At 51.7% G+C, this 12,413-nt stretch overlaps 1 protein-coding gene across 4 annotated transcripts in view; it reads right to left on the bottom strand.

The window, feature by feature from the left end:
* Positions 1-1,299: 1,299 nt before the first annotated feature.
* nr3c1 (nuclear receptor subfamily 3, group C, member 1 (glucocorticoid receptor)) overlaps positions 1,300-12,413 on the bottom strand; it is a 32,895-nt gene continuing 21,781 nt past the window's right edge. For all 4 annotated transcript variants that reach the window (XM_049027242.1, XM_049027241.1, XM_049027243.1 and 1 more), the window contains 7 exons: positions 10,390-10,556; positions 6,943-7,059; positions 6,240-6,521; positions 5,889-6,033; positions 4,743-4,873; positions 3,102-3,259; positions 1,300-2,871 (listed from right to left, as the gene is read on the bottom strand). In XM_049027242.1, coding sequence (XP_048883199.1) covers positions 2,719-2,871; positions 3,102-3,259; positions 4,743-4,873; positions 5,889-6,033; positions 6,240-6,521; positions 6,943-7,059; positions 10,390-10,556 — 1,153 coding nt within the window. In that variant the 3' untranslated portion in view covers positions 1,300-2,718. The remainder of the gene's footprint in view (positions 2,872-3,101; positions 3,260-4,742; positions 4,874-5,888; positions 6,034-6,239; positions 6,522-6,942; positions 7,060-10,389; positions 10,557-12,413) is intronic.

Below are 12,413 nucleotides of genomic sequence, written 5' to 3'. Positions count from 1 at the left end.
AAATACACTGTGTACTCTTTACATGGGATTACATTTACTAAGTGAAATACAAGCAAACATCTTAATGAAAGCCATGAACCAGTGAATGATGATCTGCCCTTAATCTTTATAGATATATGCATCTTATAGAAAATATACTTTTTGAACCAGTATTTATTAATCAGGGTAGTGCAACACTCAGGCCAGTAGGTTACTTTCACACTCAGCTCAGGTCTCTGCACAGTAACATCCAAAAACACTGATCTATCGTACAAAATGCTCCTTTTAAAAAAAGTTACCGGATACCTTGAATCACTGCTGTACAGGGCATGCTTGTGTTTTTTGCTTTGGTCACTATCTTCGATTTTTTTATATCATATATATATATATATAGTATTTATATATATATATATATATATATATATATATATATATATATATATATATATATATATATATATATATATATATATATATATATATACACATATATACATATATATATATTTATTAAAACATTCTCCAGTTTATTTAAATTTTGTTCAAATGTGGCACTTAAAACATTTCCCCCAGAGATATAGAATTTACATTTATTTACAAGTGGGTGGTACAAACTTCACGTTTGCATATGGCTCTCAGATTTTGTGTGTGTGTGTATATATTTTATATAACTATACTTTCCCATATATATTTTATATAACTATACTTTCCCATGTCATATTAACAAATTCCATACTGTGTGAACTAGGAAACCATGAAAGTTGAGCAATTAAAGTGTATCACACAGTTAATGATTGGCAGAGCATAGTGCACCAGATAAATGATCTAAAAAGCAATTAGGATTCTTAGTAAGGCTCTCTGTTTCCTTTGAGAAAGTGTATAAAAATACTGTATCAAAATTACTCTACAATGCTCTGTCAATGCTTTCTAAACTCAACTCTCACTATATGAGGGGTAAAACACGACTCGTCCGAGGGTCCGACCCACAAACGATCACAGCTGTATGTGAAAGTAACCCAGAGGTGTAAATGAACAATCCACCAAAGCACAAGTAGCAGAAACGAGGCCGCACGCCGCCTGTCATTACGCACACGCCGCGGCTCATGGAGGGGACTGCCCCCTCTGGCCGGAAAGAGTAACAACGTGAAAGGTGGTGCATGGCGGCTCGAGACAGTCACTCACATGAGATTTGGCGAAACGTAGACAAAGATCTGACTCAGCATTGCACGGGAACGCAAAGGATCGGTACAATCTCGGCCGTTCTCCGCTACGCCGCCAGTGGGAAGTCTCGATACGGGCACTTACAATCTGGGGGGTTGTTGAGCTAGTGACATGTTTTGTGCGAAAGTACAAAGTTTTGTTAAAGCCAATCATTTGTTACACTACAGAAAAGTATGGAATCAGATTCACATTTAGTCATCCATAGGTCAATGAGAGTCACTGTGCTCTGATGATGGTTACCTAACGAGAATATAAAAATCAAAATGGCAGGTAGAGAAAAACTGACAAGATAAATGTGCTGGTGTTCAAAGAAAAAAAAAAAAAGCATTATAAAAATACCTACTGAGTATTTTGATGTATATAGATATACATTTATATTTGAATACAGGTAGATATTGAGCAATGCTGAACTGGCTTGTACTGGCTGGTGGGGGCACAAGCCCAGATGGATCAGTTACCAAGACCCTCAAAGTAGGCGGGGCAGCCTCTCCGACAGAATCATCGACGGGCGAGGTGCGCGGTCATGTCCTCCTCTTAACAACACCGACGTCTCTTAAGACACACGTAAGCTGAAGCGTTCAAAATACAACTTTATGGGTAGTTTGGCACCAAGGGCGTTAAAAAGGATGCACACACACACACACACACACACACACACACACACACACACACTTTATGGACCAGAGGATGGGGGGCTGGCAGGGGGTACAACGAGAGACACAGATCACCACATGAGAGCAGGAGGACGAAGCACAGCGACAGCAGAGAAACGACCTCTGCGAGTGGGGACTCATGGAGGGCGTTCAACACAATCACTGCGTTTGGACACCGCCGCCGTCCGGCCTGCACCACCTCCCAACGTCATGTGAGCCCTGCAGGACTGCAAACGTGAGATGACCCCCACGCCCAAGGGGGGGTTTTGGGGGGTTGCAGGAGAAGCTGATGCTGTGAAATGAGGCCATGCCCGGCTGATAAGGGCCACTTACAGTGGGGGGGGGGGGGGGGGGAGCCAGAGCAAGAAGACAACAGTTCATATGGATGTGGGGCATGCTGAGCCTCGCCGATGAGGAAAAACAGCACAGCTTAACAAAGGCACCTTCTCCCTTCTCCAAAAAACTCTGTAAACCATTTAAACACCTGCATGCATTTATCGTCAGTCCAACATCATCTGACTTTCAAAATATTTCCAGGCGATCGAAGGGAATGCTGAACTCACAAAGCACATTCTACTTAAATGGCATGGCATGGACCTACTCCTCAAGCCCACTCAGCACGAGCTGCTGGTTACTATTTCATCCGGAGAGCTTTTTTTGGGCGGTAAATCTGTCGTCAAATTCATCTAGGTGTGGATTCCGGGAAACATGGAAATTTCTGCGCTTGATCATTCATACAGATGGCTTGGAGTGGGCTTGGAGTGTGGTGGGTCTAGATATTCTGGGGTCTGGGAAGTGTCCCCGCCCCCCTGAGCTCCCCGTCCACCGGCTGGGCTTTAAGGCATCGCATCGCGCTGTAAGGCGGTCACTTCTGGTGAAAGAGCAGAGGTTTCATGCTGCCGGCCTTGAACTTGGGCAGCTGGTTGCTGATGATCTCGGCCAGCATCTCTGGAAACTCCACGCTAAGGGACTTGTTCACAAAGGTGTAGAAACAGAAGTTGAGGAGCCCCCCGACCAGCTGTGGAGACAGGAGGCCGTCAGACACCCCCGGCCGGTGGGAGCCTCAGCTCAGGATGGACACACCCCTGCAGCGCGAGTGGTGTCCTTCCCTCCTATTCATGCCAGGAACTCTTCCCACAGAGAAGGTCACTGTCCCCCTTTCAAGCCAGGCTCCCTACCACCTAAATCATTTATCATGGATCATGCCCCTAGAGCTGCCCCCCGATCAGATTGGCCCGGCCTACTCACCTCGTGCATGGAGTCCAGCAGCTTTGTCAGCTGGTAGAACCTCTGCCAGTTCTGGCTGGAGCTCTCCTGCCGCCGAACTATGGCCTTGCCCAGCTCCTTGATGTAGGACATGCGGATCTCGTCAAACACAGCCTGGCTCTTGAGCCCTTCCTTCGGGACTGTGGACAGATGCACCCCGTGGTTAGTCAGGGTTTACGGGATGAGGAGCCACGAGACGGGGAGCAAGATGCAGACCTGGCAGTGAATGGACGCTTAACACGGCAGACGCTAATGGGTTCCCAGTTTACAGTCTCGGGCAAGATGTATGTGCATGACACTTGACTGACACAGCAGCACACGTGAGCTTATTACTGTCCGTAATTAGCAGAGGTAAACTGACTTTCCTGTCCCTACTCAGGCGGAGTGGTGGCCCGGGATTGTGTTTCCCTACTCAGGCGGAGTGGTGGCCCGGGATTGTGTTTCCCTACTCAGGCGGAGTGGTGGCCCGGGATTGTGTTTCCCTACTCAGGCGGAGTGGTGGCCCGGGATTGTGTTTCCCTACTCAGGCGGAGTGGTGGCCCGGGATTGTGTTTCCCTACGCAGGCGGAGTGGTGGCCCGGGATTGTGTTTCCCTACGCAGGCGGAGTGGTGGCCCGGGATTGTGTTTCCCTACGCAGGCGGAGTGGTGGCCCGGGATTGTGTTTCCCTACTCAGGCGGAGTGGTGGCCCGGGTCCGTGTTTCCCTACTCAGGCAGAGTGGTGGCCCGGGATTGTGTTTCCCTACTCAGGCAGAGTGGTGGCCCGGGATTGTGTTTCCCTACTCAGGCAGAGTGGTGGCCCGGGATTGTGTTTCCCTATGCAGGCAGAGTGGTGGCCCGGGATTGTGTTTCCCTACTCAGGCGGAGTGGTGGCCCGGGATTGTGTTTCCCTACTCAGGCGGAGTGGTGGCCCGGGATTGTGTTTCCCTACGCAGGCGGAGTGGTGGCCCGGGATTGTGTTTCCCTACGCAGGCAGAGTGGTGGCCCGGGTCCGTGTTTCCCTACTCAGGCGGAGTGGTGGCCCGGGATTGTGTTTCCCTACTCAGGCGGAGTGGTGGCCCGGGATTGTGTTTCCCTACTCAGGCGGAGTGGTGGCCCGGGATTGTGTTTCCCTATGCAGGCGGAGTGGTGGCCCGGGATTGTGTTTCCCTACTCAGGCAGAGTGGTGGCCCGGGATTGTGTTTCCCTACTCAGGCGGAGTGGTGGCCCGGGATTGTGTTTCCCTACTCAGGCAGAGTGGTGGCCCGGGATTGTGTTTCCCTACTCAGGCGGAGTGGTGGCCCGGGATTGTGTTTCCCTACGCAGGCGGAGTGGTGGCCCGGGATTGTGTTTCCCTACTCAGGCGGAGTGGTGGCCCGGGATTGTGTTTCCCTACTCAGGCAGAGTGGTGGCCCGGGATTGTGTTTCCCTACTCAGGCAGAGTGGTGGCCCGGGATTGTGTTTCCCTACTCAGGCGGAGTGGTGGCCCGGGATTGTGTTTCCCTACTCAGGCGGAGTGGTGGCCCGGGGCTGTGTTTCCCTACTCAGGCGGAGTGGTGGCCCAGGATTGTGTTTCCCTACTCAGGCGGAGTGGTGGCCCGGGGCCGTGTGTCCCTACGCAGGCGCAGTGGTGGCCGGGCCTTACTTGTGCTCAGCAGCAGAAGCACCTTCATGCACAGATACTCCTCATGGGACACCTGAAGCCGGACAAACTCGTTGGAGATCTTCAGCATCTGCTCGCACTGGTCGTTCATGTAGGGCAGCTTCATGCGTTCCCTTGGAGACACAGACGGCATCAGCCGCAGGGCCAGGCCTGGTGTGACTGAGGCCCATGCGACACATTGTCTTCACTCACACTCCTAACCAGTATCCAGGGCCCCCGTTTTTCATGCTCGTTATTCTAACTAGGGACTTCCTCCAACCATGAAGAGCCCCAGAGATGACCTCTTAACTCTGAATATAGAAATAACACAACGGGACGTTTTTAAACTGGGTTATTAAACAAGCCCCCCGAGTCATAGCGGAGCACAGTCCGGTGTGTAATTACAAGGTCATCCCAGACAGGCCATGACCGAGGGATAATTACCACAAACAAAAGAGGCCAAGGTGTGATTTTACAGCAAAATACCTCTGTGGGGGGGGGCACCATCACAAATGTTAAAAGGAGGGGATTCATACTTTAATCATGACAGGGACTGGGAACCATTACCTATCATGTAATCATTCCATCATAGGCAGCACAGAAGGGAACTGAGGGTCCCATTCAGCAAAAGGGGGCCTACAGTAATATCACAGTGACATCACAGCCCTCCTCACTGCGATGGCATAGCACTGTAGAGCATCACACACCACGCTATACCACCACCCAAAGCAAACAGCCAGGATCACCAGGCCATCCTTATGGTCTTAAGTGCTGCCCCCTTCAGGAGCGCATCACTCGCAGTCCAACGGCCTGATCAGTGACGTGATTTCATAGCCTATCGATGGATTCCTCACAGCAGATTTAGTAAGGCCTGGGTATGATAGACCCTGTAATCCCAAGAACACACTTCCCCGACTAAAGTCTCCCTTGTGGTCCAAATATTAGTTATTAGCTAGTTAAATATTAGCTAGATTAGAGAGCTGCCTACTGGCTGGAAGTCTGCTGGTTAAACAGAAAACTAATTCCAGAATTAACCCTTAAACACCTTTAGGTGCAGCTCTGTCAAACACAGACACACTATGAAATGTTCACTTGAGTTCCAGTGTGCCCTCAGCGGCCAGGGCGACCCCGTGCAGTAGTGTCACTCACTGATTGATGACGAGATCAGGGGCAAAGCAGAGCATGCTGCCGTTGCACTGCTGGTAGGACCTCCATCCCAGGCTGAAGGACATAAGGAACAGCCAGGAGCACTGCAGCAGGGTCATCTGGTCATCAAGGTGAAGGTTCCGGAAGCCTGTGTGGGACACGGGCTATTTCTGAATATGGGCACTTAACCGTTCTTGTGTTCTCATGTACCAATTTTAAGCCCAGATCAAATACATACAAGTACAGAGAACGGTTGCCAGATGTTGTTCTTGCCCATCCGAGACCAATCCCATGACTCATCGCACCTCAAGTTCAGGGCATTGCGCGGGCCCATCACGCAGCGAGGAAGCTCACCTGGCAGGGCCTTGGCCCACTTAACGGCAGAGATGACCTGGCGGCCACCCAGCCTATTCAGCGTGGTCATGAGGCGGGTGGCGGTGTCGTGAATGGTGCTGTCGTAACCCGCGTAGATGGTCTCCGGCTCAATGGCCTTCAGCAGCGACAGCATGGTGGGGATGAGCTGAGGCATGGACTTGGGCACCAGGGTGTGAGCCTCTGCCATGGCCGCTGGGGGGGGCTCCACGATGGCTGCCGGCTGCACCCCCTTCAGCCTGTTCATCTTTTTAGTTTTTCTTGCTGCAACCAGAGGGAGGAGCCATCAGAACCTCAGACCCTCCCCCACTCAGAGAGAGACTGGAGCCACACTCGCCACCAGCACCGTGACGATATACCGGGACGTCTCTGTACACCTGTGAACACAACCCCCCCACATGGTGAGGATCATACACCTCCCAGGCCGACTCCTAGTCCCTCCCAGTATCTGTGCTCCCCTCACACGGTGTGATGGGCTTCATGTTACTCTGTCCACCTCCAAATTCCCTTTGAAATGTCCTCCATTAGGGTTTCCATGACGACCGAGAGCCTTGCCAGCAGAGGGTGGGGTTTCGTTCTGCCAATCCGTCGACAGTTTACACGTCTGTACAGACAGCACAGCTCACAGCTGCCGCACGTGGCATTGAATAACGCACACGACTCGCAAGGGAGGGATGGGGCGTACCTTCCAGGTTCATGCCGGCTTGCAGACATTTTCGATAACGACACGCTGGGCAGTTCTTCCTCCGGATCTTGTCGATGATGCAGTCGTTCCTCCCGGCGCAAAGGTAGTTATGCTGCCCTGAGTGACGGCAGGAAAGGAGTGTTAGGGAACGCAGGCGGGCAGGGATGCCAGTGGGCGGCAGCCCACCGATTACGCCTCGGAGCAGGAGATAAACTGGAGTCAGCAACTGCGATCTCCCAGAGACACGGAATTGCCCACCAGCTCCTGCCCTGTGGAGGCCAGCAGCTCCCGTTTCTTAACTTAGCAGATCTTTCCACTGTTACCAAAACACGGCATCATGACTGTCTAAACGCCGAAGTGCTTAAACACCTGTTCTTAGGAGAACTCAAGAGGACAGAAGCAAAGCTGTGCATCACCACGATAAATGTGGGGAAGGTTTTTATTATTGTAGCAGACGTGTTTATCCTGAGTGACATACAATTGAGAAAGCAAAGTCAGACAGTCCCCAGGCCAGCTGAGGTTAGGGGCCTTGCTCAGGGGCCCAATGATGACATCACCCTGCCCACTATGTTTGAAGACCTTCGTGACCCACAGAGCCGTGCAGCCCCAGTGAGAAATTTCACTGGATGTCCCCCCCCCCCCTCCAGCAGCCAGATGCTGAGAGGGTTTTTGAAAGGGAAATGATGCGTTTCTAGCCGTATGTCAACTCAGGGCATCCCGAAGGCAAGCAAGATTGAGAGCGCCACAATACAGGCATGCATGCTCAGCAGGGCCCACAGAGGGCGCTATGCACAGGCTCGGCCGGTCAGGCCAACCAGCAGAGAGACAGCAAAGAGTCACAGGATTATGGGAAGCAGCGCAGCCTCACTGTGAAGTTCAGGAAGTAAAAATGATCCCCCACCCCCTTAATCCGAGGGATTTTAATGAATCTTAATCCTACACCCCTTTAAGTAATAATCCCATTAAGAGCAGCTGCTGTGTATGGATCCTCTTCATTAAAAACCACAGAGGCAACATGAGAGACAAAAGGATGTTGCTGAGGCTCATGGGATCAAGTTCATCTCGCTGATATACCTCAGGTTATGGGTTTCACCGAGACCCTCAGGCGGCCATCTTTAGCCAGCAGGGGTGAGGAGGGGGTTGCTGTGCGATTCACTCACCGGATCAACATGTTGGGTAAGAGACCAGAGGGGCGCTGGTTCAAATCCCAGGATGGGCAGACTGATTTCAGTGTTGGGTCGTAAATGTGCGGTTAAGACGGCAGGTGTTACGAAGGCAGGGCCTCAGCACAGAAGCTGGACAGTACACACAGCAGCACAGACAGAGGGAGGCAAGACAGAAGCAACTGGCCCCTAAAATAAGGACTAAGGGACATGATACCCCGCTGGGGTGCTATCTATCCAGGTGAAGAAGGCAATCTAACCACCATAGCAGTGAGTTTCACAGCTTGTGCTTCACCCCCAGCACCCCTGAATGGCATCAAGGATAATACATCATATTTAGCTGACAAAAGGCGGCGAAAACACTCTGTGGTGCAGATAATATCAGCTCCCTGAATAGCAGGGACAAAGCACAGCCTGCACTGCGAATCAGCCCATTTTCACTGCGAGAGACACTTCCGGGTGTTTTAAAGGACGGACACAGGTCTCAGGCTGGGGAGGGGCACTCCCTGGCTGGCTTCTCTGGATGACACGCTGCGAAAACGCACTCAGCGGGTGGCGGACACAGCTCGACGTAAATGACCTTCACTGAACGCTTTCGCTGTAACAGGCCTCTCTTTCATTAAAGTCTTCTGCAGTCTGCCTACTGCTGAAATCAGTACAAACCTTAAATCCATCGAGCAGAGCTTTTTCATAAAAACACATTTCTTTCATAGCCTTTTCCCATTAGACCTTAAAAGAGCGAAACAGAGTCACTGCGAGGAGAAGCAGACTCACACGCTCGTGTGAAAGGGGCCAGTTTGTTTACTACACTGCAGTGCCCCCCCTGACCTTTAGCAGAGCCAAAAGGCGCCTATTATCTACGGATTAAAGCCTGTTCGCCATCACACGCCAGGCAGAGTGTCAGAAAACACGTTTAAAGCTGAAGGGCACGTGTAACCACAGAAGGAGGGGCAGCCTTTGTAAGGCAGCACGGAGGAAACATTAAGCGTCTCGGCGTGCAGGGAGCAAGTGAATCTCGTCACATCAGCTCCCCAGCCATTGCAACTTCCCCAAAACAGAGTTTATAAACCATTAGGATTTCAGTGAGCCCTCAGCCAAGACTCACTCACATGTTTTCACTCAGTAAGGCAGTGATGATGCCTGCAAGTTGCTTCAAAGTTTCTCCTGGCCTTTGCACCCTGGGACAGCCCCCCGCCCCCATCCCACCACCCAGAACAGGACCTAACTGTAGAAGATAGATGGATGTCAGCAGATTCATTGATAACCTAAATCAGGGAATAACTTTGGGAATAACTAATATCTCCCTCAGAAGGAGACACATACAAGCAGGGGTTCTTTATGGACCGAGATTCTCATTCCATATCAATGACAGTTAAAAATTCAATGTTCAATATACTGCAATTACATTTTAAATAAAAACCCATTTTGTACAAATTATCCAATTAAAAACTCTATAAAGGATTAATCGCTCACACTCTGGACATTTTAACAGGCCACAGAAATGAGATCCATGTATTCACCCTGAAGATGCCAATTAAAATAAAATTTTTAAAAGTGGTGCAAAAGCCTGGCAATGTTCTAGGAGAGGGCGGCCTCCATGTGAGGGACCCCGGGGAAAACCTGAACACGTCGGTACGTACTCCCGGCAAAGCAAGCCCACGTTTATGGGTGCCGTCTGCAGGCCGGGGCCCGTTTGGGTCAGGAGGCGGAGTCTGGAATGCGTTAGACCGTAAACATTACTGCTGCGCTGGGGCCGTGCCCGATGTCGGTGTGGTGAGCAGGCAGGCTGATCCAAAGCAAACGAAGAAATCACTCATCGAATGGTTTTTGTGTGGTATTCAGCATGATGTGCGATTTTACAGAAACATCTCCCCGACTCGGGGCGGCATGGTGGTGCAGTGGTTAGCACTGTTGCCTCGCACCTCTGGGATCTGGGTTCGAATCTCCGCCTGGGTCACATGTGTGTGGAGTTTGCATGTTCTCCCCATGTCGTCGTGGGGTTTCCTCCGGGTACTCCGGTTTCCCCCCACAGTCCAAAAACATGCTGAGGCTAATTGGACTTGCTAAAATTGCCCGTAGGAATGCATGTGTGAGTGAATGGTGTGTGAGTGTGCCCTGCGATGGGCTGGCCCCCCATCCTGGGTTGTTCCCAGCCTCGTGCCCATAGCTTCCGGGATAGGCTCCGGACCCCCCGCGACCCAGTAGGATAAGCGATTTGGAAAATGGACGGATGGATGGATCTCCCCGACTCCTTATCCTATTCCTTCCACCCCGCTTGTCTCACCTTCCACAGCCCTCTTGAAGAAGACCTTGCAGCTCCCGCAGGTGAGCACCCCGTAATGGCAGCCGGACGCCTCGTCTGAGCACACCAGGCAGATCTTCTGGACCGCTCCGCCGGCCTTCCCGGGACCCGCAGCCACAGATGCATTGGTGCTGGATCTGGCCATGGCACTGTGTGACATAAAAAAAAAATAAAGAACAGAGTGTTCTGAGAAGTGCACTTGACACAGAGGGAGGAGAGCCCCAGCAGGACCGCTCCACAGTGCCTCCGCCCTAAACACCGGACCCAGCGCCCCCCTCATTGTGCAGACAAGCCCTCGCCGACAGCGGCTGCGACCTGAACAGGCCGTGCTCTTACGCCACAAGACAGACAGCACACTCTGCTGTGACCGGGCCAGTAAATCCGCCTCCTGTCCTGCCCAACTGGGCACAACACTCCCCATGTTCGGCATGTAGGCAATGCCAAGATGCCCCGTATTGGCAGGGAGAATCAGAGGGCATGTACACAAAAGCATACGAAACTACACTGCTACCAAAAATAGAGGATGAACAACTAGTTCTTTGTTAGTTATTGGGGAGATCAGCCAGTTAGGCCACAGAGTCACAGGCGACTTTGCGGAAGAATTCTTCCATCGATTTTCACGAGATCGATCCTGTGTTGGACGCATTAAGCCCCAAGGTGCCATTTAATCACACGCAACGACCCACCAGTGCGAGCGGCTACTGAAACGTGCCCCGATGGCAACTGCAGGCAGCCAGAGAGACGTGGGAAGCGGCTGGCGTCACCAGTCTGACTGAAGGATGTCATGTAAGAATGTCATTTGACGTCAAGATGAGAGTGCAGGGGACTGGGGGTCGTGAACACCTCCCATCCTGACGTCCATAGCCACAGGAGGTGGGGGAAGGATGTTCATAGAGGCACTGCAGCCTGGGTCTTACCCAACAAGGTGAAGGGGCAGTTGCAGGGGGAGACCGTGTTACTCCCCCAACGTGATTTGCAGACCTGCGTCTGGGTGTATATCAGCAGGGGTCAAACGGCAGGGCATGCATGAGAGCAGGGGGCAGCTGGCCAACATCTTTGGGTTGAACAGCCGTTGGGAAATTACAGAGGGGGGGGGGGGGGGGGGGGGGGACAGGAGCAAGGAAACCTAAGGACCAGCGTCCCGAAGGACAAGTCCGCAGAACGCTCCATATCCTGAGGGCAAATGTCACCCACAGAACAGCTTCAAGTCCAGCTAACCAAATCACCCCTTTAATTTATGGCTTTATTCTGTGATCCAAATGGTGCCATTAAAGGCCTCACTGCTAGTGGAGGATTTCTGCATACCGACCGGGACACTCACTCAGTATCCCGAGAGCGAACGTGTTTGTATGCCAGAGCACACCTCAGGGCCGACACAGCCCGACAGCGACACCAGGAGGCTTCGTGCCCCTGGCGAGAACCGACACTCAAAGGTGCATCCGTAAGGGCTGACAGAGTGGCTGGGGACAGCGAGCAGCCGGACGGCCACGTGCCGCTCAGGGCCCAAGCTGCCGTTATGCGGCCGACCTTGAGGTTTACGTCACGTGCAGCCAGCTGGCTGCCTATCAGTTACATAACGGTAATTATCCCGAGATGTCTTAGCGGAGGATTAGCCTTTTAGGGTTTATTCAAATATCCGATGACTCTAAGGCGTAAAAACGACACACTTCACTGCTGATTAAGATCTCGTTAATAAGCCACCCGTTTTCGACTTGTCCTTCACATTCTGACAGGTTCCCACAGATGGCGTCATACTTCAGTGTGCATGAAGCACTAATGGACTGATGAATGTTTTCACTTCAGATACAGCATCACATCAGAGCAATTCTCACACCACAATAATCTTGCTCTCGTTATCATTTTGCATAAGCAGCCCTAAGCTGTCAACATGAAGGGAGACAGAGGACGTCCCACAGAAGGACGTCCTAAAAGGGGGGGGTGAAACAACAGAAGCCCACACACATGCGGGCGGGGCCGGCTCTCACACACAGGCCCACACTCTGAAT

The sequence above is a fragment of the Brienomyrus brachyistius genome, chromosome 10, assembly GCF_023856365.1.
Source record: "Brienomyrus brachyistius isolate T26 chromosome 10, BBRACH_0.4, whole genome shotgun sequence".
NCBI classification, from domain to species: domain Eukaryota; kingdom Metazoa; phylum Chordata; class Actinopteri; order Osteoglossiformes; family Mormyridae; genus Brienomyrus; species Brienomyrus brachyistius.
Note: the sequence above shows the minus strand (reverse complement) of the source record. Positions and strands in the feature narration are given on the sequence as shown.